Below are 25,262 nucleotides of genomic sequence, written 5' to 3'. Positions count from 1 at the left end.
GGCAGCAGGAGCCTTCTGGAAGCTTTGCTTGTGATCTCCTGTTCCCAGGCAGGTGGAGAGCAGGGGGGAGACTCTTTGGGTCAGGATCAGAGGCTGGACTGGACACGGGGCTCATGGGGGGCTGGTGTGACCCCATGGCCCTGGAGTGTCCCACCCTGACCCTTGAGCAGCCAGAGCCTGCTCTCCAGGCAGCTCAGGATGCTCAGAAACCACAGGAGAATAAAACCAGAGCTGGGGTGGCAAAAGACACTGGGGCAACCTCTTGTGGATGGGAGCATGGAAACCTGTCCCCAGCCTGCTCCACCTGGACCTGCTCCACCTGGACCTGCTCCACCTGGACCTGCTCCACCTGGACCTGTTTCCCCCAGACCAGGCTCAGGGAGGCTTGTCCTTCCCCAGCACCTCGGCAAAGACTTTTCTGCTCCGTCCTCTCTGCTGGAAGGGCCCCTCAGGTCTCCCTGCCTTGCTCCCGGCACACTCCTTGCTCCTGAACCTTTCCTCGAGAGCTCCAGGTGCAGCAGCTGGTTTTCCACACCCTGGGAAGAGAGGCTTTGATGCCAAAAAGCTCGTGGGGGGGTTGCAGGTCCCTTCCCTCAAGCCCAGCCCTGCCTCCCCCCAGCTCTTGCCCTCCCGCTCCAGCTTTATTTGTTTGTTGTTGTCGCTCCTTCCCGGAGCGTTTCTCCCGCTTTTCCCTCCTCTCTTCCCATCCCACCCTCCACCCATTGGTCGCAGGGGCTGCGCTCGGGGGAGCCCCGCGGGTCTCTATAAAACCACCCAGGGCGGGGACACTCGGCGAGTCACGGGAGGGGACGAACATCCCCTGAGCACCAACCCCGCCGCCCCAAAAAAACCCATCTGCGGGATCTAAAGCGCTGCTCCCAGGACATGCCCAGCGCCCCGCGCAGGGGGAAGGAGCCGTGAGAGGGGCAGGATCTGCTCCCGGGAGCACCCAAAACCCGCCGTCGCGCAAGAAGGTAATTTAATTCCCCCCGCAAGGCTTTGCTGCCCCGTGCTCTGCTTTGCCAACAAAAGGGATTTCTCGCTTCGGGGGGAGGTTTTGCGCGTTTTTCAGGTCCCCGTCCCTGAGCAGCCCCCTCCGGGGGAGGCGTTGAAGGGACCACGGTGGCTGGACAAGGTCCAGGAGCTGGGCAGGGAGAGGGGGAGCGAGGAGAAACCCAGCACAGCGCTGGGAGAAACTCCTCCTGTCCATGGACCAGGTCGGGTTCGGGGCAGGGAGCAGCCGGGAATGGGGAATTACCACCCGCCTTTCCCCTGCACATGGAAATGTTGCTGCAAGAGACGTTTATCCACAGGAAAAGTCTGTTTGGTGTTTGGGGTGGTGAGTCTGGCCCCCGTGGTGTTTTCCCAGCAGGACTGTGCCGGGTCTTTTCCCTGGGCACAGGACAGCCCGTGGGATCTGCAGGGGACGGGAGTGTTGGTGCAGCTCCAGTTTCCCCACGGAATGAACTGGAAAAGTTCTGCTGGTCCTGTGGACCCTGAGATGGGACTGCAGAACTGTCAGGACCTGCTCCTGAAGGCAGAGGGACCGGCTGGAGATGAGGATGCAGCGGCATTCCTGGCTCCCATGGAATTCCCGGCTCCCAAGCCCCCCCAGCCCACACAAGGCACCTTTCAGGCAGCAACAGGTTTTGCAGGGTTATGGTGACAGTTTTCAGTCTCGTTTTCCCTCTGGGAATCACTCCCTGATGCCCATGTCAAGATTCCAGTGGGTCCAGCTGTGGTTTGGGCTCAGCACAGAGTGAAGTTTCCCAAGCAAAGGGATCGCAGCAATTCCTTAAGGGAAGCCCCTCGGCCAGGCAGGTGGGATGGGGGTGGTCCCTCTGGGCACCGAGTCACCTCCCCAAACGATCAGCAACATGAGCACAGCTCAGAGGATTTTGGGTCAAGCAGTGCTGGATTTGGTCTGACATCTGCCAGACGCTGAACAAGTTTCTTGATGCTCCTGAGCCTCATTTCCCCCCAAAACTGAGAAGGGGTTGGTGCTTTCAAGAAGGGGTTGAGGCAGCGTGGAGGGCAAGGAGTAAACGGGCTGTTGGACAGGAGGAAACAATGCTTGTCTTTGACTAAAATTTGGATTTAGTAAAGGATTTGACTGATTTTAAGGCAAGATGGCAGGAAAGGGCTTTTTTTCTCCAGTGTTTTGCAGCTGGGCAGGACCCAGAGAGCCGAGTCCTGTGATCCTCACTCACATGAGCTCTTCTCAGCCCCCGGGGCTGAGCAGCCACACCAGGCTCTGGGCTTGGGGTGGGCAGATAAAAGCGTCTGTGAGGGGCAGAGGGAACAACTTCCAGGGATTCTCTGGTGCCAGTGCTGGCTCCAGGAGCCACCAACTTCCTCCTGATGCTTGTCTGTGCCATCCAAAGCTGCTGCCCAAACCCTCAGGGATCTCTGGCAGGAATTCTGAGCTGGGTCTGCCCTCTCCTGTGAGCTGCAATCCTGTGGGAATAGTGGGGTGGAGAGGTCAGGACATCCCTCCCGTGGGACACCTGTCCCCTGGGGAGCTGGGGCAGGGGGCTGAGAACTTCAACAAGGTACAGGCTGAAGTCCCTGGGACAGGTCAGAGCAGGGGTTTGTGCCCAGGTTTGTGCTCCTTTGGGTTATTTATCCATTCTCTCCCTTTCTTTCCCCCTTTCCCAACACAACTGGGTGCCCAGGCATTCCCACAAAGCCTGAGCCCCTGACACAGGGGGGGTGCACAGGAATGCACCTGCAGGAGCTGTGGTTGTACCTGGGGGGACTCTTGCTTGGCCTGGCCATGTCTTCCCAGAGTGGGAGCAGTGTCCCCACCACACTTCATTGTTTGTCCTGGGATCCCCAGGGTCCTGGACAACCCTGGAGTGCCTTGGCTGGAGAGTCTTGGGGAGCAGATCCCAGGGTTTGGGCTGAGATCCCAACTCTGCCTGGAGGAGTCAGAGCAGAGCCTGAGTCCCATCTCTAATCACAGGCAGGCTCCCTGATCCCAGGGAATCCCAAAAGGCTCCTGTTCTTAGTCCAGGCACAGCAATTTTTCCTCCCTTCCAAGAGGGCTGGAAAGTTTCCAGAGCTGGAAAGTTCCACAGTTCCTCAAACATGTTCCTCAACCCTCCAGCCAGGAGCCCCCAGATCTGTCCCTGTCTGGGGCACAGACTGGCGCTTTGCTGCCCTCTCCCATTCCCTCTTTGGGCTCAATTCCAGATCTGGATCATCCAGAAGCCCCTTCCTCAAACTCACATCGCTCCAGGACGGTGCCACCACCCCCCTGAGCTTTGTGCTTGTGGAGCAGCAGCTTGGCTTGTCCTGCCTGGAAGTGCCATCAGAGATCCACAAAGCTGAACCATTCCAGGGATATTTATTACTTCTCCAGCCTTGGAGAGCTTGAGAGACCTTTTACTCTGCTCAGCAGCCAGTAAAGCCCTGTGAGGGCACAGGGAGCTTTATATCCCTGAGGATGGAGCTGGACAGGCATAGTGGATTTGGAGAGGAAGGAGTTGAATTTAGGGAGATGAGGATGGGGAAGGAGGGGCTGTGCTGCTGCACATCAATTGGAATGGGATGTCAGGGATCAAAATGGCATTTCTGGAAAAAAACCCTGTGGTGTTTTCCCAGCAGGACTGTGCTGAGTCTTTTCCCTGGGCACAGGACAGCCCATGGGATCTGCTGGTGCAGCTCCAGTTTCCCCATGGAATGAACTGGATAAGTTCTGCTGGTCCTGTGGACCCTGAGATGGGACTGCAGAACTGCCCAGATGTGAAGGTGTCCACAGAGGTCCCAAAACTGCAACTTCAGTTGGGAACTAAACTACCCAAAAACTAAACTTTGCAACTCCCTGACAGGAGGGGGGAGCTGGGGGGGTGTGTCGGGCTCTGCTCCCAGGGAACAAGGGATGGGATGAGGGGAAACGGCCCCAAACAGTGCCAAGGGAGGGTCAGGTTGGACATCAGGAGGAGTTTCTTCCCAAAAAGGGTGGTCAGGCACTGGAAGGGGCTGCCCAGGGAGGTGGTGGAGTCCTCACTCCTGGAGGTGCCCAAGGACGTGGCACTCAGTGCTCAGGGCTGGGGGACAAGGTGGGGGTCAGTCAAAGGTTGGACTTGATGATCTGGGAGAGCTTTTCCAACCTCAGTAATCCCATGATTATAAAGGAGTGGGGTGGACATTAAAGGAAATTGGGCTTGGCCATGTGAGCAGCAATGCCAAGTGCCAGAGGTGCAGTCGCTGATCCCACACACCCACTGAGCCAAGGAAGGACCCTCAGTCACCAAAATGCCACGTCAGAGACACAAGGGGCTGTTTGTTCTCCTTTCAGCTTGTTTTTCTGGACTGGCCTGTTTAATTTTAGCAGCACAACCTCCCACCCTCAGGGGCAGCTGCTCTGACCTGGTGGGATCCCATCTGGCATCGTTTCTGTCCTCTGTGATGGTGGATTTCTCCAGCCATTCATAGAATACAAGAGGATAGAATAATAAAATAGAATATTCTGAGTTTGCAGGGACCCACCAGGAACATCCAGCCCAACCCCTGGCCCTGCACAGACACCCCAACCATCCCCTCCTGTCCCTCAGAGTGTTGTCCAAACCCTCTTGGAGCTCTGGCAGCCTTGGGGCTGTGCCCACTGCCCTGGGGAGCCTGGGCAGTGCCAACCACCCTCTGGGGGAAGAACCTTTGCCTGAGATCCAACCTGACCCTGCCCTGGCACAGCTCCAGCCTGGTCACAGAGAGCAGAGGTTGGACCTGCCCCTCCACTGCCCCTCAAGGAGAGCTGCAGACCCCAGTGGTCTCCCTCAGTCTCCTCCAGCTGAACAGACCAAGTTCCCTTTCACTGAACCACCTTTCTCTTTCCTCCGCTAACGAAGTTCTCTCCCTGGTCCCTTCCTCCACCTGCAGATCCAACCAAGACCATCCCACGAGCACTATGAGGACTCCTGCCAGCAGCTCCACTCTTTGGTGCTCCACAGCCACCCCCCCAGCTCCCGCTGCTCTGGCCCTTTTCCTGGCGTTGCTCCTCTCCGGCGCTCGCAGCCAGACCCCCCGGGCTCTCCAGGAGAGCGCCGTGCCCTCGGGGGTGCTCAGCCAGGAGCAGGCCTACAGCCTGGTGCAGCCCAGCCTCTTCCAGGACGCCCAGGGGTCCAACCTGTCGGGGAGCCTCCCCGGGAGCAGCAGCTCGGAGCCGCCGCTGCTGCCCGTGTGCGTGAAGCCCGCGGACATCCGGCACGTCTTCAAGTACATCAACACCATCGTGTCCTGCACCATCTTCGTCGTGGGCATCATCGGCAACTCCACCCTCCTGAGGATCATCTACAAGAACAAGTGCATGAGGAACGGGCCCAACGTGCTCATCGCCAGCCTGGCCCTGGGGGACCTGCTCTACATCCTCATCGCGCTGCCCATCAACGTCTACAAGGTGGGCTGAGGGCAGGGCCGGGCTGGGGCTGCTCTGGGCAGGAGCTCTGGGAGAAGCTGTGGCTGCCCCATCCCTGGAAGTGTCCAAGGCCAGGTTGGATGGGGCTTGGAGCAACCCGGGCTAGTGGGAGGTGTCCCTGCCCATGGCAGGGGGTGGCACTGGATGGGCTTTAAGGTCCCTCTGAAAACATTCTGTGATTCCATGGTTTGTTTTGCTGCTGAGGTCAAATGACAGAGCTTGAAGAGGGGGTTGGCTCTGAGTGGGGGTGACCTCAGGATGGGCTCCAGGTGTCATGGGATATAAGGGTTGTGAATTTAGGATCATTCTCACCCTCATGAGTGAGTGGCCCAGGTTTCTCCTGCCTCCAGGGCACCTTGTCCCCACTGGTCCCCTCTGCTTGTCCCAGCTGAGCACGGGGTCACAGTGCATGGGTTCTGTCAGGAATGGAAGTGTGGTTGAGGGTCAGAGCATGGGGAAGGCTCAGGACACGTGGCTTAAGCTGTCTGAGCTGGATTTGGGCTGTTTCAAAGCACAACACCCATTTTCCCCTTTGAAAACAACCCCAAGAAGCCCATTGTGGTTTTTAGGACTCAAATCCACTCCCAGCCACACAGGTACCGGAGTCAGGACTTAGTGTCTGGACCATCCTTTATCCACGTGTCCACTCATCTGACTGGGAGTCCTCAGGGAAACCAAAGGTTCCCAGGACCCTCACACAGCTCTGAACCTCAGAGTGCTGCTCTCTGTGGGCTTCTCACACCCTGTGGGGTTCTCACACCCTATGGGCACCCACCTGCTGTTTTGGGAAGCTGGACCAGCGTTCCCAAAGCAGCCTGATAACCTGTGGTTCTTCCCCAGCTCTTGGCAAAGGACTGGCCCTTCGGAGTGCAGGTGTGCAAGCTGGTTCCCTTCATCCAGAAAGCCTCCGTGGGCATCACGGTCCTGAGCCTTTGTGCCCTCAGCATCGACAGGTAGGAAACCTCCTCCGCACCTGCCCTGCCCAGCCTGGCCCGAGTCTGTGTCCCCTCACCGTCACCAAAAGCCTTGGTCCCAGCACAGTTCCAAGATGGGGACAAGCTGCTGTCACCTGGGGTTGAAATCCAGCAGGAACTGAGTTGTATCCTGCTGGAAGAGGTTAGGGAAGAGCGTGCTGGAACAACAGGTGTGGTGGTGGGGAAGGGTGACAAGTGGACACTGGTCAAGGACAGGACCCCTTGAGCCCCTGCTTCCCATTCCACTAAAGAAGGCTCAGGGGTGGGGGAGGAAGGTGTGAGGGGAAGGGCCTTTGGGGACAACCCCACCCTGCACCTTCCCACCCCCTTCCTGATGGCTGCTTGTCTCACTCCCACCCCGGGCAGGTACCGAGCCGTGGCGTCCTGGAGCCGGATCCAGGGCATAGGGATCCCCATGTGGAAGGCGGTGGAGGTGGTGCTGATCTGGGCAGTGGCCATCGTGCTGGCAGTGCCCGAGGCCATCGCCTTCGACATGGTGGAGCTCAGCTACTGGGAGCAGCACCTGTGGGTGTGCATGTTGGCCTCGGAGCAGAAATCCCGCTTCATGATGGTACGTGCTCGTCCCACCGGGCACACACAGACCAGCAGGGAGAGCTCTGACGGGTGTCTTGGGTTCTCTGAGGCAAGAGGCAGGAGAATCCTGGTGCCAGAACGAGAGCTGCAGACCTGTCTCACCTCTGCAACGATGGAAAACTGCCCGAATACCCCTGGGGACAGTCTGACTGAGAGCCACAGACACCAACAGGAAGCACCCAAAGCTCCTTCTTTCCAGCCAAAACACATCCTCTCAGCCAGGAAGGGCCAGGAAGGAGCTTTTAGTTTTATCAAACAGGAGTCGGGGGCAATAATTCCCCCAGTTCATGATGCAATCCGAGGAGCTGATGGTTCCCCAGCCACCTCTGAGGGGTGAAACCATGAGAATGCACAGTACAATTAACCACTCCATTAGAAGAGTGTCAGCTCCTTGATTAGTAGATGCTTCTGGAGGTGGCTCCTGGCCTCGGGGGAAGCAGGGAGAGCAGTGCCAGGCAAGGCATAGGCATTGCAGTGATGTGGGGCCAGAGAACAGGGAGCTGTATCTGCTTCACCACATCTCAGGAAGCTTCAGGGCCTCCAACACTGTCCCAGCAGGCCAAAGAGGGTCCCCACAACCAGTTTGCACAGGTAACCTTTAACTCAGGGTCGGGGGAGCAAGGGAAGGAAGACCCTTACTCAACCCACCATGCCCAACAAGCTCCTCCAAGTGGACGTGGTGGTATTCAGGGAAAAGTTGGACTTGATGGTCTTGGAGGTCTTTTCCAACCTTAGTGATTCCACGATTCAGTGATTCTGTAATTCCATATAAACCAGTCTTTACGCCTTTAGGTCCAGCCCGTGCACCAGCCTTCGGGGCAGACAATCCCCCATGTGCTTAGGGCAGGAGCTGGGACACTTCCACACATCCCAAGTGCCTGGACAGGCAGAGTGGGTGTCAGGGCCAGTCCGTGCCCCGGTTCCCCACCCTTCCCATTCCCCAGTTTCCAGTGGCTCTCCCTTTCCCACACAGTTCTACCGGGACGTGAAGGACTGGTGGCTTTTCGGCTTCTATTTCTGCCTGCCCTTGGTGTGCACTGGCATCTTCTACACCCTCATGTCCTGTGAGATGCTGAGCAAGAGGAACGGCATGAGAATTGCCCTGAATGACCACATGAAACGGGTAAAGGACCCGGGAACGCGGGAATTCTGCTGCTTCCCAAAGAGGAGGGAGAGCTGTTGAAGGGGGGACTGTGAGGGATGGGTAGGAGCTGACAAAGCCTCCCAGCAGACCTTGGATCAGTGCAAGGATTAAGGGAGAAGGGCCTTAAGCTCTGTGATCTCCAGCCTCAGGGACAACCCCAACCACCCCCTGGCCACGGACCAGCTTCATTCTCAGTTCCTTGTGGTCCTTTATCTCTGGCCGTGCTGAGCCCACACCAAACTGGACCAAATGCTGGACGTGCCAAATCCCAGACAAGAGGTGCAGGGAAAAGGAGAGTGCACTGTTCCCTTTGGGAACGATTCCCTGGGGGAGCCCAGCTGGTTGTCACGATAGCACCGTGTGAGGGGAGGCTGGAGGAAATCCCGTGTCCCTGGGAACGTCACCACAGCAGAGCCACCAGGAGTGACAGTGGGAAGGGGCGTGAAGGGGTCTGGTCCACACTGAGCTGCTGGTGCCCTGCCCACTTCTGCAGCCTGGATCTCGTGGTGCAGGACTTCAGGAGCAACCCGGTCTAGTGCGAGGTGTCCCTGCCCATGGCAGGGGGGTTGGAACTGGATAATCTTTAAAGCCCCATCCGACCCTAAGTATCCCATGATTCTGTGATTTGGGACCTGCTTTGCTCCACCTGCTCCCCAGTGATCACCTTCTCCCCCCCACCCCCTTGTCTTGGCAGCGCCGGGAGGTGGCCAAGACCGTGTTCTGCCTGGTGGTGATCTTCGCGCTCTGCTGGCTGCCCCTCCACCTCAGCCGCATCCTCAAGAAGACCATCTACGACCAGACGGACCCCAACAGATGTGAACTGCTCAGGTAGGACCCCCAGCAGCTGGGCACCCAGCTGGCAGCCCCGGTGGCACCGGCACAGGCTGGTGGAGCTGCCTCCCAAACCCCGGTTCCGACGACTCCTTTTCCAGACGGCATCGCCGTCCTTGGATGGGCACAGAGAGGGGCTGGGGCACCACGAGAAGGGGTTCAGTTAAATTTTGAAATATCTCTGTCAGTCTGTGGGTTAAGGGAGTCTCCAGGGCAGGGAAACATTCCCAGCAGGGCTGTGCCCATGTGGTGGGTGCCCACCTTCCTTCTCCTTTCCCCCACAAGCCAAGCACCAGTTTGGGCCAGATGTGCTGGAGTTTGGGGACATGGTGTCACCAGGGTGTCACCAGGGGAAAGCAGAACTCATGCTTTTGGCTCCCTCAGGAAATGCTCCTTGCGAGAAAAAGTGGTTTTTCTTTGGCAAGGACTGTTTTGTGCTCAGCTCTCCGTTCTCAGTCCCTGACCCTCCGCGGGGACACGATCCCAGGCCGGGCGGTTTGGAATCTCAGTTCTCCATGAGCTTCCAACGCTCTTCTCTCCCCTCAGCTTCCTCCTGGTGATGGATTATTTTGGGATCAACATGGCCTCCCTCAACTCCTGCATCAACCCCGTGGCTCTCTACTTTGTCAGCAGGAAATTCAAGAACTGCTTCCAGGTAGGAGTGACCCCTCCAGAGCTCCCGGCTGTGCTGACTGATCCCAGATTTCAGTCCCAGGGACACAAGCTGAGCTTATTCCTCATCTCAAATTTTCCCCCTGCTAGGTACCTCTCTTCCCAGCTCCAAGTACACTTGAGCTTGGTGCCCTGCTATGGGGAGGCTTTTGCCAGAGCAGGATCTAGGACAAAAATTCCCTGTCCTTCTGGGGCAGGAGTGTCCCCACAAACCACTAGACTGGGGAGTGGGGCTGCTCCAAACTTTGAGTCCGAGTTATTTGGACATCATTGTCAGGAGCAGTGGAGCCCTGAGAAAGGAAGGGGATGGGATGGGATGGGATGGGATGGGATGGGATGGGATGGGATGGGATGGGATGGGATGGGATGGACAGGATGGGATAGGATAGGATGGGATGGGACAGGATGGGGTGGGATAGGATAGGATGGGATGGGATGGGAGCCCTGCTGCTCTGGCAAAAGGAAGAGCTGAGCCTGTGTGTTCTGTCCCTTAAGGACAAGAAAACACAACTGTAATAAGTGCCCATGATTTTGGGATTTTCATTTCCCATCCACACTGGCCCTATCCTGGAAATCCTACTCCCAGTAGACCTGCAGGACAGCAAGGCTCAGGAGTGCAGGCTGCAGTTCCCAGCCTGGCACCGCACAGGGTGACCTGCCAGCCCCAGTACCAGAACATTCCCTCCTCTTTTCCCCTGTATCCCACACTCCCTCCTCTTGTCTCCTCACAGTCCTACCTGACCTTTCCCTCCCTCCTCTTGTCTCCTCACAGTCCTGCCTGTGCTGCTGGTGCCAGAGGCCTGCCCTGAGCATCACCCCCACGGATGAGAAGGGATCAGTTGGGAAGTGGAAAGCCACGGGGCAGGAGCTGGGGCTGGACCGGAGCAGCTCCCGCCTGAGTAACAAGTACAGCTCCTCCTAAATCCCCATCCCCTCGGGGTCAAGGACAAGGCACAGGGCCAGGACAGCAGGACCCCTCTGCTCCTCTCCCATGGCTCCTCCCTGGCTGGGCCCGAATCATCTTTGCCTTTACGTTGTAACCCACCTGGCAGGAGCTGCAGCACTCCATGGCCCCCCAGGCCCAGCTCTGGGCCCGGGCTCTGCCCCCACCCTGAGGGAGGGGGAAGGGCATTCACATCCTTACGGGATTCTTCATTTCCTTGCAGGAAAACCAAGTGACTTCTGGCCATTTGTCTGGGGGTGGAACGTGGGGCTGGGGGGGGAGATGTGCATGGAAAAGGGAAGGAAAGTTGGGATGTGGTCGCTTGGAGATGGATGTGGGATGAGGAGGGGAGGGAGAGGACCATGAGTGACAATTCCCAGCTGAAAGAGCAAAAAAAAAGAGCTTTGGTTGCTGGGCCTGGAGTCGGGATGAGATCCAGGGATGGCTGGCAAAGCACCAGTGGTGGGAACCCTCCTCCTGCTTGTGGTGGGACAGTCACTCGGCCTCACTGTGTCACCAACCTGCCCCAGGGAGCCCTGAAAGCCCCCTTCTCTTCCCCTTTTCCTGGGAATCCTGCCCCAGACTCCTGAGCCGGGGGGGGGGAGGTGAGTGGCACACGCAGGTGACCGCGTGTGACCGCAGGGTTTGGGGTCCAGGAGTCCCCAGGTGTCACTGGGGGGAACATCCAGCCAAGCCATCGGGTCCAGCTTCCCCTTCCCAGGGCCAAGGGAGCGCCAGGATGGCTGGGGAATGCTGTTCCTTCCAGGGAAGAGTTGGGAGGCCCAGGAAAGGGAAGGCAGATACGGCTCCAATCCAGGTGAGGCCGATCCCAAGGATCCAGCCCTCACCTTTCCAACCCCCCTGGAAGCACCTAACGCTCTGCTGGGCAGGTGGCAAGGGAGAGGATCCAGGTGTGCCCCTCCAGGAAAGCATCCAGCCTCAATCCAGGCTCCTCAGCAGCTGGAATGTCCTTCAGCCCACAGCTCCTGGGAGGGGGATCACCCGATCCAAAGGGGAAAAGGGGTGCCCTGGATTTTGATGCCTGGAGTTGGTGTTCCCTCTGCCGTGTCCTGGCCAAGGGACACCAAGTTCCAGGGCATCTGGGAGGGGACAGAGACGTCCTCGTGGTCAACTGAAGGTGGCAAAGGCAGCGGGGAAGGTCCAATCTCAGCTGAAAGAGCCTCTGGAACGAACCAAAACATGGCAAAGAGCTTCCCCAAATTCCCTCCCGACAATATCAATCCCCTGAGTGATTTTCCAGCAATTTTCGACTGGACAGAGCTTGGAGCAACCTGGTCTGATGGAAGGTGTCAGAGATGATCTATAAGATCCCCTCCAACCCAAAGCAATCCATGATTCCATGTTTATTCTAACAACCTCTTGCCAAAAGTGTAAGAAAATCTACATGAAAAAGTTTCAGTTACCAAGTCTTTGATGATTTTCTGTTGGTTTTCCTTTCTTTATTATCCCTCTTTTTATTTCTTTCCCCTTTTCACCTTGCCATAGGAAAAAAAAAGTGGAGAGAGGAAAACAGGAGAAAAGACTTGCAATTAAAACGTTTTCCAGGTGTTGGGGTTTTTTTTAGCTGCAAATGTTTCACAAACAAGTCATATTTCTGAAAGACAAATGGGTTTCAAGGCAAGCAGAAACTGAGGAATAGGTAGACCTGCCTTTTTCCATACATTTCCCAACCTACTGGAGTAATTTCTGTCTGTGTTGCAGTGCTGCTGTTGGGCTCTGGCTGCATTTGTCAGTGGAAAAATGAAGTCAAAAGAGAAAATTGATAAAGACTGGGATGTTCCAGCTCAGACACCTTAGTGAAAGGGTATTTTTAAATGATTCTGCTTATAAAAAGATCAGAATTCTGTGTATTTCTGCATTTGTCCACATTTCCAGGCAAATGGAGTCTGTGATTTCAACTCCCACTGTTAGGTGGGACCACGCTGGCATGGGCAGGATGGATCCCTGGCAGCAATCCCACAGGAAAAGGAGCTGCATTAGGAAACCCAAGGTTCAGCTGGCCCCTTGGCACAACCCCAGCACAAACCTGCCAGCAAGACCCACTTTGCCAGTTCCTGTTTGACGGAGTGATTTTATAGAGAAAACCTGACCTTTCCCTTCCTGCCTCTCCCTCCTCCATATGTTCCTAATAAACCAGGGTGGTGTTTGAAAGGAAAACCTCTGGTACTGAGCAGCAGGGGGGCTGCAAAGTCTCTTAAATACTTCCTTGAGTGGCAGCAGGTTCCTTTGGGATGAGCCTTGTCCCTCCTCCACGTGCTGAGCAACCCAGAAAGGTTCCCAAGCCCTCAAAGCCCTGTGATTTCACACCCCATTACACCCTCTAAAGCTTGATTTGAGCCCCTTGGCTCCCTGAGGGCTCAGACTTGTTCTGTGCACCTGATTCTGCACCTCTGACCTGGAAATCCTGGGAAGAAAACAGCAAAAACACTTGGAGAGGGGAAGAAATATGATGGGAGAGTGACAGAACTGCCTTCTCTCCATCATTTTTATCAGGGTGTGTAGAGACAGGACAAGGGGGAATGGCTTCATACTGACAGGGCAGGGTTTGGTGGGATACTGGGAAGGAATTCTTCCCTGGGAGGGGGGTGAGGCCCTGGCACAGGTTGCCCAGAGAAGCTGTGGCTGCCCCTGAATCCCTGGAAGTGTCCAAGGCCAGGCTGGATGGGGCTTGGAGCAACCTGGGCTAGTGGGAGGTGTCCCATGGCAGGGGGGGGAACTGGATGAGCTTTAAGATCCCTTCCAACCCAAGCCATTCCATGATTCTGTGGCTTTCCACACCTGTGCTGAGCAGAATTCAGTGTCACCTCTGCAGCATCTAAATTAATAAGCTTTATTCATAGAGAAAACACAGCTTGCATCAAAGCTGTGAAAGAAACAACCAAAAAGAACCAGCTTGGACCCAGGGAATTCAACACACGGACATCACACACATCCAGGGGGACATCCAGGGGGACATCCGTGCCATCTCCAAAGGCTACTGCATCTCCTCCTCCCTCTGTGCCCTGTACTCCTTCATGCTCCTCTGCAACAAGAGCACAGGACCAAAGTCAGCAGCACGTCCCTGGGTGACTTGTGCAGCCCAGTGCCACCACCCTGCAGTGCTGGGACTTCTCTGCCCGGAGCCTGGAAAGGCTGGGAAGCTCTGACAGAGCTCCAGGTACTTTTGGAAGTGCCTGATTTTCACAATCACTCCAAGGGAAAGGAAGCCAGGCGGAGGAAGGATGCCCAAGGAAACCATCAGGTTTTCATGGCAAAGGCGCCTCCAGCACAGGCCTTGGGGACAGACACAGGGCCGAGAGATGGAAAAGGCTCCTGAGCTCCTCAGGAATGGTCTCACCTCAAAGGTGCTGAGCACGTGCTGGCAAACAGCCATCAGGTCATTGAGCCCCTTCCGGAACGGCTCCACCGCTGGAAGGGCCCCTGTGGGAAGGGAGATGGGTCAGGGACACTGAGGGGGCTCCAAAAGCTGGGTCAGGGACACTGAGGGGGCTCCAAAAGCTGGGTCAGGGGCACTGAGGGGGCTCCAAAAGCTGGGTCAGGGGCACTGAGGGGGCTCCAAAAGCTGGGTCAGGGACACTGAGGGGGCTCCAAAAGCTGGGTCAGGGGCACTGAGGTGGCTCCCAAGGGCTGTTGGCCTCTCCCTGGGCAGTCCCCCCCTCCCCCTGGGTGTGTGCCCACTCAAGCCCCTCCTGCTTCCCACCCAGGCTGAGCTCCCTGTGCCAGAGCTTGCTGCCAGCCAGGGGAGCTGCTTCCCGCTCCAGCTGGGAACAGGAGCTGGAGCATCCCGCTGGGAGCAGCCTCAAGCTCAGCCATGGGGCACAGCACTGCAGAGGGGAGGTAAAAGGGCTTTGCTTTGCTTAAATGAGTCCTGCTGGGAAGCTGGCATGAGCAGGGGGGAATTCCATGAAAAAAGGAGCCCAGCCATGCAGGAACAGCCCCCAGCCCTACCTCTGGTCTGGATCCTGAAGTTGATCTTGCTCTCTGAGGGGTGTGTGATGCAGTAGCCACAGAACTCCACATCAGGGCTGTGGGAGGGGAGAGAGGAGAGGGAGCAGTGAAAGCCAGGCCACCCCACAGCAAAGCTCAGGGAAGCTGGAGCCAAGAGCTGCTGGAGCTTGAGATGTTTCTACCATGATTTAGGGTCTTATGGGAGGGATTTGCTGAGAGGAAACCACTTGTGGAACCTTCACCCCCCCCATCTGTCCCCGAGCTGCAGCTGGAGCTCTGCAGGGCAAAGACCTGGCTGGCACCCTGTAGGCACCATCCTGGCACCACAGCCAGTGCAGGGGCAGCCCTGCAGAGCCCAAACAGGGAATCCTGGATGCTTGGAAGCCTCACTGTACCCAAAGCTGCTGCAGGAAAAGAGGCTGATGGGTCCAGGGCAGTGCAGGAGTTACTGAGGTGCCTCTGCTCCAGCAGCTGAGAGGGGTGGGAGAAATTTGGGCCCCCCAGCAAAAAGAAGAGCCCCTTTCCTGCCAGCAGCTGTTGGTCTTGGCACAGAGATTTCTCAGAAGGACTGACATGACACTGCAAAGCAACTGCTGTCTGAGATGGTGCCTTGGACTCCCTCCTGCAATTGTTGTGAGGTTTTGCCAGCAGCTCTTCACCAATCCCCAGCCCTGCCCAGGGTGATGACATCAAGGAACCAGGGGGGACCTGTCTGGCCATCCCAGCTCTGGGATCCTCAGCACAGGAAACACATGGAGCTGCTGGAGGAGTCCAGAGGAGCCTACAGAGCTGCTCCAAGTGCTGGAGCCCCTCTGCTCTGGGAGAGCTGGGGGGGTTCACCTGGAGAAGAGAAGGCTCCAGGGAGAGCTGAGAGCCCCTGGCAGGGCCTAAAGGGGCTCCAGGAGAGCTGGGGAGGGACTGGGGACAAGGGATGGAGGGACAGGACAAGGGGGAATGGCTTCCCACTGTCAGAGGGCAGGGTTAGATGGGATATTGGGGAGGAATTCTCCCCTGTGAGGGTGGGGAGGCCCTGGCACAGGTTGCCCAGAGAAGCTGTGGCTGCCCCTGGATCCCTGGAAGTGTCCAAGGCCAGGCTGGATGGAGCTTGGAGCAACCTGGGCTAGTGGAAGGTGTCCCTGCCCATGGCAGGGGGTGGGATGGGCTTTAAGATCCCTTCCAACCCAAGTGTGGGCAACAAATGGAGTCCATGACCCAGCACAGGCTGGGCTGGAGACCCAGTTACTCCTCCAACAGCTCAAGAAGGACTGAAAACCTTGAGCTGAGCTTAACTGGGGCTCCTGGTCAAGGGAGAGTGTGGGTGGAGCCCGGTCAGGCCCACTAAGGCCTCTTGGTGCTCTCGGGTTCCTGACCCAGTCCAAGGAAAAGATTAATCCTGTGAGGAGAGGCAGGAGGTGGGAGCAGGGCCCCATGTGGGACATAAAGGCTCTGGCAGGTGTGCACAGGGATTTGGGATCATTTGCCTCCTTCCAGCAACAGCTGAGGTGTGGATCAGTGAGGAGAAGGCCAGGGCAGGGCACAGAGGTTCCCTCAGCCCTGCCAGAGGCTCCACTCACTTCTTCATGACCATGTAGCGCAGGGAGTTGCCCAGGGTGTGATCCTCATCGTGCAGCACGAAGGTGACACAATTCCCATCTGTCCCATCCGCCTGGATCTGTCACCAACGGGAAAGAAGAGATGCTGTAAGGCCCCCCGAGGTCAGGAACACCCAAAGGGCAAAGGATCAGCTCCTGTGCTCAGCTTCACCAGAGGGTTCTGGGTCTGCCTGAGCCACCTCTGTGGCTCCGGTGCTGCCGTGGGACCAAAACACCTTCACAGAGGAGGGAAAGCTTCAGAATTCCACCTCTCCCCAGTCAGGACACCTGTGCATCCCTCCCCTGCCCAGGAGAGAGGAGGAGCCCAAAGAAAGCTGCAGCTTCAGGATCTAGGGTGGAAAGGAGCTGGGAATGACTGCTCAGGGTGATGTGATCCCAGGAATCACATCCCAGGGCTACCCAGCAATGAGAGGGACAGGCAAAGATTCCCAGGGAGGAATGCTGCCTGTCAGCAGGGAGATCTGATCCCAGATCCAAACAAAGAGCAGCACCCTGTCCCTGCCTCCTGAGCACAGTGTGAGCACCCAGAGCAGGGAACACATTGTGCTGAACCTGCTCCACACGCTTCTCTCTCCTCTTTCCTGTGGAGAGTCACAGAATCCCAGACTCACTGAGGTTGGAAAAGCCCTCCAGGATCATCCAGTCCAACCTCTGCCCGATCCCCACCTTGTCCCCCAGCCCAGAGCACTGAGTGCCACGGCCAGGGCACGGGCACTCCACTACTTCCCTGGGCAGCCCCTTCAATGCCCGACCACCCTTTCCAGGAAGAAATTCCTCCTGATGTCCCTCCTGATGACCCTCCCCTGGCACAGCTTGGGGCCATTTCCTCTTGTCTTGTCACTCTTTACGTGGGAGAAGTCCTCAGGTACAATTCCTGATCTCATCAGGACCAGGAGCTTCCCTGCTCCTCACCAAGCCCCTGCTCCCCACAGGCAGGTGTTTCACCCCCAGCACTGCTGTTGTCAGAGGCTTCCATGGAAAACCAACACATTCCCCGAAGGGCAGATTCCTCCAGGGAATTCCACAAGTCTGTGCCAGTGTCACTGTGTCACTGCAGCCCCTCAGCCAGCCAGTGCCTAAAAATGGGTCCTAAAAATGCTGCCAGGGGCTCGGCCACCTGCAGCAGGTGACAGAGAGGACACCAGGGCCACCAGAGCCTGGTGTCACACCTTTAAAAAAACACCTTGCTGGATAAAATATTGGTCTGAACTAGTTTGAAAATAGGTTAGTCCTGGCCTCCATCTGCTCCTGTCCCCCACAGGACAACCTCAAACACCTGAAATTCAAGAGGTTCAGCCAGAAGGTGCGTTCCTTGCTGTCCCTCCTGCCCCAGGTGACACCACTCGCTCTCCTCAGCTCTGTCCCTGCTGCCCACGGACACGGTGATGGAGCAGCTGCTCCACTCCCGGGAAAACCCAGCAGTGCCATGGGCTGGGCCGTGGGGGCTGTGGGGTCTCTGGGGGTGACACCTGGGGGAGTTTGGACACGGTTCCGAGAGGGAAGGCTGTGGGGCAGGGGGGGTGGTTTGCCCAGGGATCCGGGCTGTTTCCCACTGCTGGGATGAAGCACCAGCCCCGGGATGTGACCTGCGAGCTGGGTGTCCCTTGGAGCCACCCCCACTGTCACCATCTGTCCCCACAGCGATGCCACAACGCCCCTCGTGAGGGTGCCCTGCCACTGAGCCAGGCTTGGGAATCACAGAATCGTGGAATCATGGGAGAGTGTCCTGCACTAAGCCAGGCCTGGGAATCATGGGAGAGTGTCCTGCACTAAGCCGGGCTCGGGAAGCACAGAATCGTGGAACCAGGGGATCATTTAGGTTGGAAAAGCCCTGCAATACCATCGAGTCCAACCATCCCCCAGCACTGCCAAGGCCAGGACCGACCCGTGTCCCCGAGTGCCACATCCACAGGGCTGTTAACCCCCCCCAGGGATGGGGACTCCACCCCCGCCAGGGCCGGATAACCCTTCCCACGAGGAGACCTCCCCGGCACCCAGCCCGGCCCTGCCCCGCCACAACACGGGGCCGTCCCTCGCTCGTTCCCCGCCGGCAGACCCCGATCCCCCCCGCTGCCCCCGGGGCGCTCAGAGCCCCGTTCCCGGCCCCTCTCACGGTCTCCAGGGCGGTCCTGTCGCCGCTCCCGGCCATGCCCGTGACGGGACTGCAGGTCCCGGCGGCCCCGCGGCCCCGCCGGCAGCGGAAACGCGTCGGGGGCCCGGGCGGGGCCGGAGCGCGGGGGCGGCCCCGGGAGCGCCGGTGAGCGGGGGAGCGGAGCGGGGACCGGGGGGACAGGGGGGGAGCGGAGAGGGGACCGGGGGGACACGGGGGGACAGGGGGGAACGGGAGGGACCGGGGGGACACGGGGGGAGCGGAGCGGGAACAGGGGGACACGGGGGGACAGGGGGGGACAGGGGGGACACGGGGGGACACGGGGGGGAACGGGAGGGAGCGGGGGGACACGGGGGGAGCGGAGCGGGGACAGGGGGACACGGGGGGACACGGCGGGGAACGGGGAGGGACCGGGGGGACACGGGGGGAGCGGGGGCTGCGGGTCCGGCCCGGAGCCCGCCCGGGCTGCGCTCGGTGCTGGAGCGGGCGGAGGCCTCGGAGCGACCGGGGATGGGAGCGGGCGGGGCGGGGGTGCGGGGGCACTGGGAGGCACTGGGGGGCACTGGGGGGCACTGGTGTGCCACGGACGTGTGACCGGCGTCTTACCGGAGTGTTACTGGGGTGCAAGCGGCGTGTTATTGGTGTTACTGGGGTGTTATTGGTGTTACTGGGGTGTTATTGGTGTTACTGGGGTGTCACTGTGGTGTTACTGGTGTTCCTGGGATGTAACTGGCGTGTCACTGGAGTGTTACGAGCATGTTTACTGGGATGTAATTGGCATGTTCCTGGTGTTACTGGTGTGTTACTGTTGTAACTGGTGTGTCACTGGAGTGTTACGGGCATGTTTACTGGGATGTAACTGCCGTGTCACTGGTGTTACTGGTGTGTCACTGAAGTGTTACTGGGATGTAAGTGGTGTGTCACTGGTGTGTTACTGGTGTAACTGGAGTGTCAGTGGTGTCGTTGATGTGTTACTGATGTGTAGCTGGTGTGTAGCGGGTGTGTAGCTGGTGTGTTACTGGTGTGTAGCTGGTGTGTAGCTGGTGTGTTACTGGTGTGTAGCGGGTGTGTAGCTGGTGTGTAGCTGGTGTGTCACTGGAGTGTTACTGGAGCGTTACTGGGGTGTAAATGGTGTGTTATTACTGTAACTGGCGTGTAACGTGTGTTACTGGAGTGTTACTGGGGTGTAAATGGTGTGTTATTACTGTAACTGGCGTGTAACGTGTGTTACTGGAGTGTTACTGGGGTGTAAATGGTGTGTTATTACTGTAACTGGCATGTAACGTGTGTTACTGGAGTGTTACTGGGGTGTAAGTGGCGTGTTGTTGGTGTTACTGGAGTGTCACTGGTGTCATTGGTGTGTTATTGGTGTGTTACTGGGGTGTAAGTGGTGTGTTATCGATGTTACTGGTATAACTGGTGTGTCACTGGAGTGTTATGGGGGTGTTACTGGGGTGTTAGTGGGGTGTTAGTGCTGTAACTGGCGTATAACTGGTATGTTACTGGTGTGCTGCTGGAGTGTTACTGGGGTGTATTGCATGTTACTGGTGTTACTGGAGTGTCACTGGTATGTTACTGGTGTTATTGGTGTGTAACTGGTGTGTGACTGGTGTTACTGGTGTTACTGGGGTATAAGTGGTGTGTTATTGGTGTAGCTGGGATGTTGCTGGTGTATTACTGGACTGTTACTGGCATGTTACTGGGGTGTAACTAGTGTGTTACTGGTGTGTTACTGGCATGACTGGGAGCGGAGTGTGTCAGGGATGTTCCACTGGGTGGTTAAATTATTGAATTAATCGACGGATAATCCCAGTTGTGCTGGCACCACTTGGAGGGCTTTGCCAACCCCAGCAATTCCCTGATTCCCATTCCATGCTCTGGGGGATCTGTGTTACCTCTCCAGAGAGCTGCTCGTTCCATTGCCATCATGTTCTGTGTCTTTATCCCTTTCCAAACCTTCCGGGAAAGGTTTCATTTCCGGGCCTGGAAAATGAAACTGGATTCATTTCTCTCCATATGGATGCAGCAAGGGAGCCTGAAGTAAACTCTGTGTGCAGAACTTGGGATAAGCTTGGGCACAGATGTCACGTTTCTTGGGCTTCAAAGGAGCAGAACACCCACAGGGACTGTTCCTTTAAGGAAATAAGGATTCCCAGCTGCCCAGGAGAGGCGGGAGGGAAGCCTGGGCTGGTTTCTGCTGAGCTCACCGGGCTCAAACGGCTCCTTTATTGCACTCGGGCAGTTTGCAACTCCCAGGGTTGCAACACCTCCCTTTCAGGCTTCAAACCAGCACCAACGTGATGGATGCCCTTTGCTTTCTGTAAGAGGATTTCTGGAAATGCAGGCAGTGCCCTCCTGGCACAGGCTGGGAATCTTCTGGGCCGGGAGAGGCACTTGGAAATAAGAGATCGACCCCACGGCCCCCCTGTTTCTGATGTTCTGGTTTTTCTGTGCCCTTACAGTAGGAATTCTTCCCTGGGAGGGTGGTGAGGTGCTGGAATGGATTTCCCAAAGAAGCTGTGGCTGCCCCATCCCTGGAAGTGTCCAAGGCCAGGTTGGACAGGGCTTGGAGCAACCTGGGCTGGTGGGAGGTGCCCCTGCCCATGGCAGGGGTGGAATGAGATGGGTTTTAAAGTCCCTTCCAACCCAAACCAGTCTGGGAGTCTGTGGTTCTTGACTCCCTGGGAGCTGCCAACCCCTCCTGGCCCTGCTGAGGGGCTCTTTGGATCTGTGGTGTTTTCTGGGGGCCTGAGGAGTGCATCCTTTTTCTCCCTTCCCTCCTCATTTGGAGCCTTTCCATGCCAGGCCCACCTGGTATCTCCCAAGTGAGTTTTTCTTTTAGGAAGGTTTGCTCTTGGCTGCTTCCAGCCATTTAATATAGTGAGTTTAAACAGAAAACAGTTCTGCAAAGGGGTGGATTTTAATGGATTTCATTCCTGACTTTTGTAACCACTGGGGAGGGATGTCTCTGACAGGTTTGTGTTACTAACAGGAGTAACACGAGTGTTACAGGGTTGGGGAGATGCTGCTCAGGGAGAAAAATGCTCGTTGTTCATCTGTTCTACTTCATTTAGGCCCTTCTGCTCTAACTTGGGGCTTTGTCATGGCAGAGCAAGGGCTGTTGTCTCCTGAGTAAGGTGAGGGAATCCCGGGAATTGAGGATTGTGGGATCCTACAGTGACAGGGAGTGTCACCTCACTGGGGTGAGTCCTGCAGATATCCAATATTAACTGAGTGCAGATGTGTGGCAGTTGTCTAACTCACTTTATAATCCCTCAGCTGCCCTGCTCTGGGAGTTAAGGTTTCCCTCTGCTCTGTGGGCTCTGCAGCCCTGAGGTCTCTCGTGGTGTGTGTGACAGGCTTTGGGGCTGTGTTTCCTTGGACAACTGCTCCTTTATGCCAGCCCTGCTGGGTGGCTGCAGCGGGCAGACGTGCCTTTCCTGGTGCTGGGCAGTCACCTGATTGCTCAAGAGGCTTAGTGGTGTTTGTGGTTCCAGGCTGTGACCTGGTGTTGCACCATGGGCCTGGTGCAGCCTGGCCTGGCCAAAGCCTCTGTGTCCTGGCGGATCCAGAGGGACAGGAACGGGCAGGGAATTCCCTCAGGTTCCTTAGTGCTGCTGCTGCTGTAACTGGTCACAAATTCCCTGGCTTGTGTTCTTCCTTGTTGGCAAAACTGGGATTGGTGGCACCTGCAGAGCTCGGGTGTGGAGTGAGTGGAAGGTGGAACAAAGTGCAGTTTGTGTCCTCTGGATAAATCAAAGCTACCATGGCGGGAGGATGAGTTTAAGCTTGTACAGAATCTCTCCTGAAGGCCAGGACAGTTGAACTTATTATTTTTTGGGCCACAGTTGTTGCTTTTTGGCTGGGAAAATATGCTCTCTGTGGCCTGGTCAGACAGGAGGGAGCCGAGGTCTGTGATCAGCAGAAACCAGGCCCAGCTGTGTGGTGACAGTTAATCCTTGCTCAGTACCAGATCCCAATCCCAGAATCCCAGAGTGGTTTGGGTTGGAAGGGGCTTTAAACCCCATCTCATCCCACCCCCTGCCATGGGCAGGGACACCTTCCACCAGCCCAGGTTGCTCCAACCTGGCCGTGGATGTTTCCAGGGCTGGGGCAGCCACAGCTTCCCTGGCTGTGTTGCTGCCTTTCTCTGGGCTGTGAGCAGCATTTAACATGATTTTTCTGAGGTTTAGTTTTGTTTCATCCTTGTAAACTCGTTGGTTCTGTTTTTTGCCTCGTCCTCTGTCACAGCTTCTTCAGGTGGAGGTTCCTGCAGGAAGGTTTCCAAAGAGTTGCTTATTCCTTTTTATGTGTCAGCTCTGAGTAATCTCCCCTTTGGCTCTTTTTTTCAGCTCAAAATGCTCCTGTCTTAAATAATATTGTGAGCATCAGGTTGAACTTTTGGTCTCTTTAGGTCTGTGGAGGGGGTGGACTTGTGATTAGTAACTTACTCATGCTTAACTAGGGGTAGGTGAGCCTTGCCTTGGAGCACTTCTTGGTGACCCTCACACTCCAGTGTCTGCAACCCCCTGGTTTGAAGAGCTGACAGGTCAGCAAAATATCCCTGGGATCTGCTTTTCCTGCTCTGGTGCAATCAGCAAACCAACTTAAGACTGGCTTAGAAATGACCCCAGCCCAAAGGCCAGGCTGGCAGTGCCAAAGGTGGCAGGATGTCAGAGCTCAGGGCTGCTCACCCCCCCTGCATGGGTTGGGAGTGTGCAGGTCACTGAGCCTGGGAGCTCTTCCAGGGCAGATTTCTGGAAGGAATTAGGAATTTGGGGTAGCGGGGCAGCCCTGGAATGCCCTGGCAGGTGGGCTCAGGGAGGGGTTATATTTTCTAAGAGGCTTTGCAGTGCCTTGGCTCTGCCTGTCATGGGATGTTCTTGGTAGTTCCAGCGTTGCAAGAGATGTTGGCAGTGGGTTTGTGAACTCCTTGAAGGCCCTGGCTGTAAACTGGGAGCACTGGAATTTCACAGGCCTTTGCTTAATCAACTCTTAATTGTCCCCTGTATGAGAAGAGCAGTGAGGAGCAGAGTCCTGTGAGAGCCCCAACCCCAACTGGACCCCGGGTCTGACTTGGGGGGTCACCTGCTTTGCTGCTTGAAGGTATTACTTCCTCTTCAAGTATTTTTCCCTGGAAACAAAACAGTCCTGAGCTTGTGGAGTCAGTGAATGTCTGTTCTGGCTGTGTGGTCAGACCAGCTCTGGCTGGGGGGAGTGGAAGAACAGGAGAAACTCGTGATAAATTCTGCTCCAGGGTGATATTTGTTTGATGGTGATTCTTTTCCTCCATCAACTGTTTTTCCTGGCCTCATGTGAACACTTTTCCTCCCTGATAACCTGTGGGAACTCTTCAGGGGATGTGTTGTGTGAAGAACTTGCCTCTGCTGGAACCTATTCTTGACCTTTGGTTCCATATCTGTTGCAGGCAGTGAGTGATCACCACTTTCTTCCCTGCTTTATATTCTTTCTCCTTGGATATCTTTGTGCTGAGGAGTTTCCTTAGGAAGTGTGTCAGGGGAAAGCTGTTCCCTTGCTTTTCCAGGTCCTGTTCCCTCCACAGCCATCTTCAGGTGGATATGGATGTTTAATGGACCATGATAAGCACGACTGTCCTTGAAGATCTTGCAGAGAAAAGATTTTTGTCAGTGGTTCTGCCAGGCTGCATGTGACAGAGGGCAGTGGGACTGTGGGAGGGAACAAACCCAAACCTGGCTGTTTGTCACCTCTTTTTACTGGCATTTACTGTCGGGGTTAGATGGGATATTGGGAAGGAATTCCTGGCTGGGAGGGTGGGGAGGCCCTGGCACAGGTTGCCCAGAGAAGCTGTGGCTGCCCCATCCCTGGAAGCATCCAAGGCCAGGTTGGAGCAGCCTGGGCTAGTGGAAGGTGTCCCTGCCATGGGGTAGAACTGGATGGTATCTTTAAGGTCCCTTCCAACCCAAAGCATTCCATGAGTATTCCCTTTGGCAGTGCTGGCTGGGATCACCTCTGTGCTCCCAGCTGGTTGTGGCTTATCCGTGGACTCTGTTCTCTGAATAAATCCAGGAGTTTATTCCTTTCCCCTTCCAATGCTGAGCTCCAACCTGTGGGAGGTTTGGGAGGGAGATCACCTGGTTGCTGCTGGCCAAGCCTGGCTCTGGGAAGCTCAGACTGCCCAAGTGAGACCCCCGGGGTGGGGGGTGGTTGCACCTCACTAATTGAAGGCTGAACCTCATTAATTGCTGTGTTCCTCCACCCCCTCTGCCACTGGGGCAGCAGTTCACGTGGAAACATCAACTCTCCAGGGCAGATCTGCTTGGACAGGCCTGGGTAGGACCCACCCCTGAGCCAGAAGAGATCAATAAGTCACGTCAGGCAGTGCCAGGGGGATGGAAAGTCTGGCCTGTGCTCCTCAGAGCCTGAAGACAAACCACCCCTTCCCTCCAGTGTCTCTTCCTAGAGAGGTCCCAACTCCTTGGATGCCTTGAAATAGGTGTGTGAAGGTGTTTCTAGACACACATGTTTCCAGACACGTTTCTAGACGCACATCAAAGCAAGCAACAAACAGGGAAGTGCAAAGAGAAAAATAAGATTTGGGGGTTTTGCAGGGTCAAAGGTCATCCTAAGTCTTTCCCAGGCAGAAAAGAGGCTTATGGGTGTGTGGGCTGAGTGGAGCAGGTGTCACAGCTGTGCTCTGACATGTGGTTTCATGTGTTAAATCTGGGGGCTCACAGTAGATTAATGTGATGATACTCGAGCTGATTAAGTGTGTCCCTTTCCGTGCCAGCAGGGATGTTTTTCCAGCTCTGGAGAGACATATGGAATCATGGAATGGTTTGGGTTGGAAAGGATAAATCCCATCCAGTCCCACCCCCTGCCATGGGCAGGGACACCTTCCACTAGCCCAGGTTGCTCCAAGCCCTGTTCAACCTGGCCTTGGACACTTCCAGGGATCCAGGGGCAGCCACAGCTTCTCTGGGCAACCTGTGCCAGGGCCTGCCCACCCTCCCAGAG

At 56.5% G+C, this 25,262-nt stretch overlaps 2 protein-coding genes across 2 annotated transcripts; one reads left to right on the top strand and one right to left on the bottom strand.

Moving 5' to 3' along the window:
• The first annotated feature begins 772 nt into the window (after window positions 1–772).
• Window positions 773–13,524, top strand: LOC135421669 (endothelin receptor type B-like). The gene is made up of 8 exons (XM_064670293.1): window positions 773–974; window positions 4,882–5,398; window positions 6,257–6,369; window positions 6,757–6,961; window positions 7,958–8,107; window positions 8,823–8,956; window positions 9,506–9,614; window positions 10,404–13,524. The coding sequence occupies exons 2-8, from the start codon at window positions 4,910–4,912 to the stop codon at window positions 10,551–10,553; spliced, it is 1,350 nt and encodes a 449-aa protein (XP_064526363.1). The 5' UTR covers window positions 773–974; window positions 4,882–4,909; the 3' UTR covers window positions 10,554–13,524.
• LOC135421671 (DNA-directed RNA polymerases I and III subunit RPAC2-like) lies at window positions 13,412–18,388 on the bottom strand. The gene is made up of 5 exons (XM_064670295.1): window positions 18,270–18,388; window positions 16,118–16,215; window positions 14,544–14,620; window positions 13,933–14,015; window positions 13,412–13,617 (listed from the first exon to the last, which is right to left on the bottom strand). The coding sequence occupies exons 1-5, from the start codon at window positions 18,303–18,305 to the stop codon at window positions 13,570–13,572; spliced, it is 342 nt and encodes a 113-aa protein (XP_064526365.1). The 5' UTR covers window positions 18,306–18,388; the 3' UTR covers window positions 13,412–13,569.
• Between the last annotated feature and the right edge of the window lie 6,874 nt (window positions 18,389–25,262).

The sequence above is a fragment of the Pseudopipra pipra genome, chromosome 13 (genome assembly GCF_036250125.1).
Source record: "Pseudopipra pipra isolate bDixPip1 chromosome 13, bDixPip1.hap1, whole genome shotgun sequence".
Classification (NCBI taxonomy): Eukaryota; Metazoa; Chordata; class Aves; order Passeriformes; family Pipridae; genus Pseudopipra; species Pseudopipra pipra.
The sequence above is the reverse complement of the archived record's forward strand: the minus strand, read 5'-3'. Positions and strand labels throughout refer to the sequence as shown.

What these genes read in the sequence shown, in the direction of transcription:
- LOC135421669 (XM_064670293.1), top strand. Translation starts at nt 4,910, where the DNA reads ATGAGGACTCCTGCCAGCAGCTCCACTCTTTGGTGCTCCACAGCCACC. An exon ending in TGAATGACCACATGAAACGG is followed by an intron (nt 8,108 to 8,822) that starts GTAAAGGACCCG and finishes TTGTCTTGGCAG; the next exon opens with CGCCGGGAGGTGGCCAAGAC. An exon ending in AATTCAAGAACTGCTTCCAG is followed by an intron (nt 9,615 to 10,403) that starts GTAGGAGTGACC and finishes GTCTCCTCACAG; the next exon opens with TCCTGCCTGTGCTGCTGGTG.
- LOC135421671 (XM_064670295.1), bottom strand. Translation starts at nt 18,305, where the DNA reads ATGGCCGGGAGCGGCGACAGGACCGCCCTGGAGACC. An exon ending in CGCTACATGGTCATGAAGAA is followed by an intron (nt 14,621 to 16,117) that starts GTGAGTGGAGCC and finishes CCCCTCCCACAG; the next exon opens with CCCTGATGTGGAGTTCTGTG. An exon ending in CTTCAGGATCCAGACCAGAG is followed by an intron (nt 14,016 to 14,543) that starts GTAGGGCTGGGG and finishes CCCTTCCCACAG; the next exon opens with GGGCCCTTCCAGCGGTGGAG.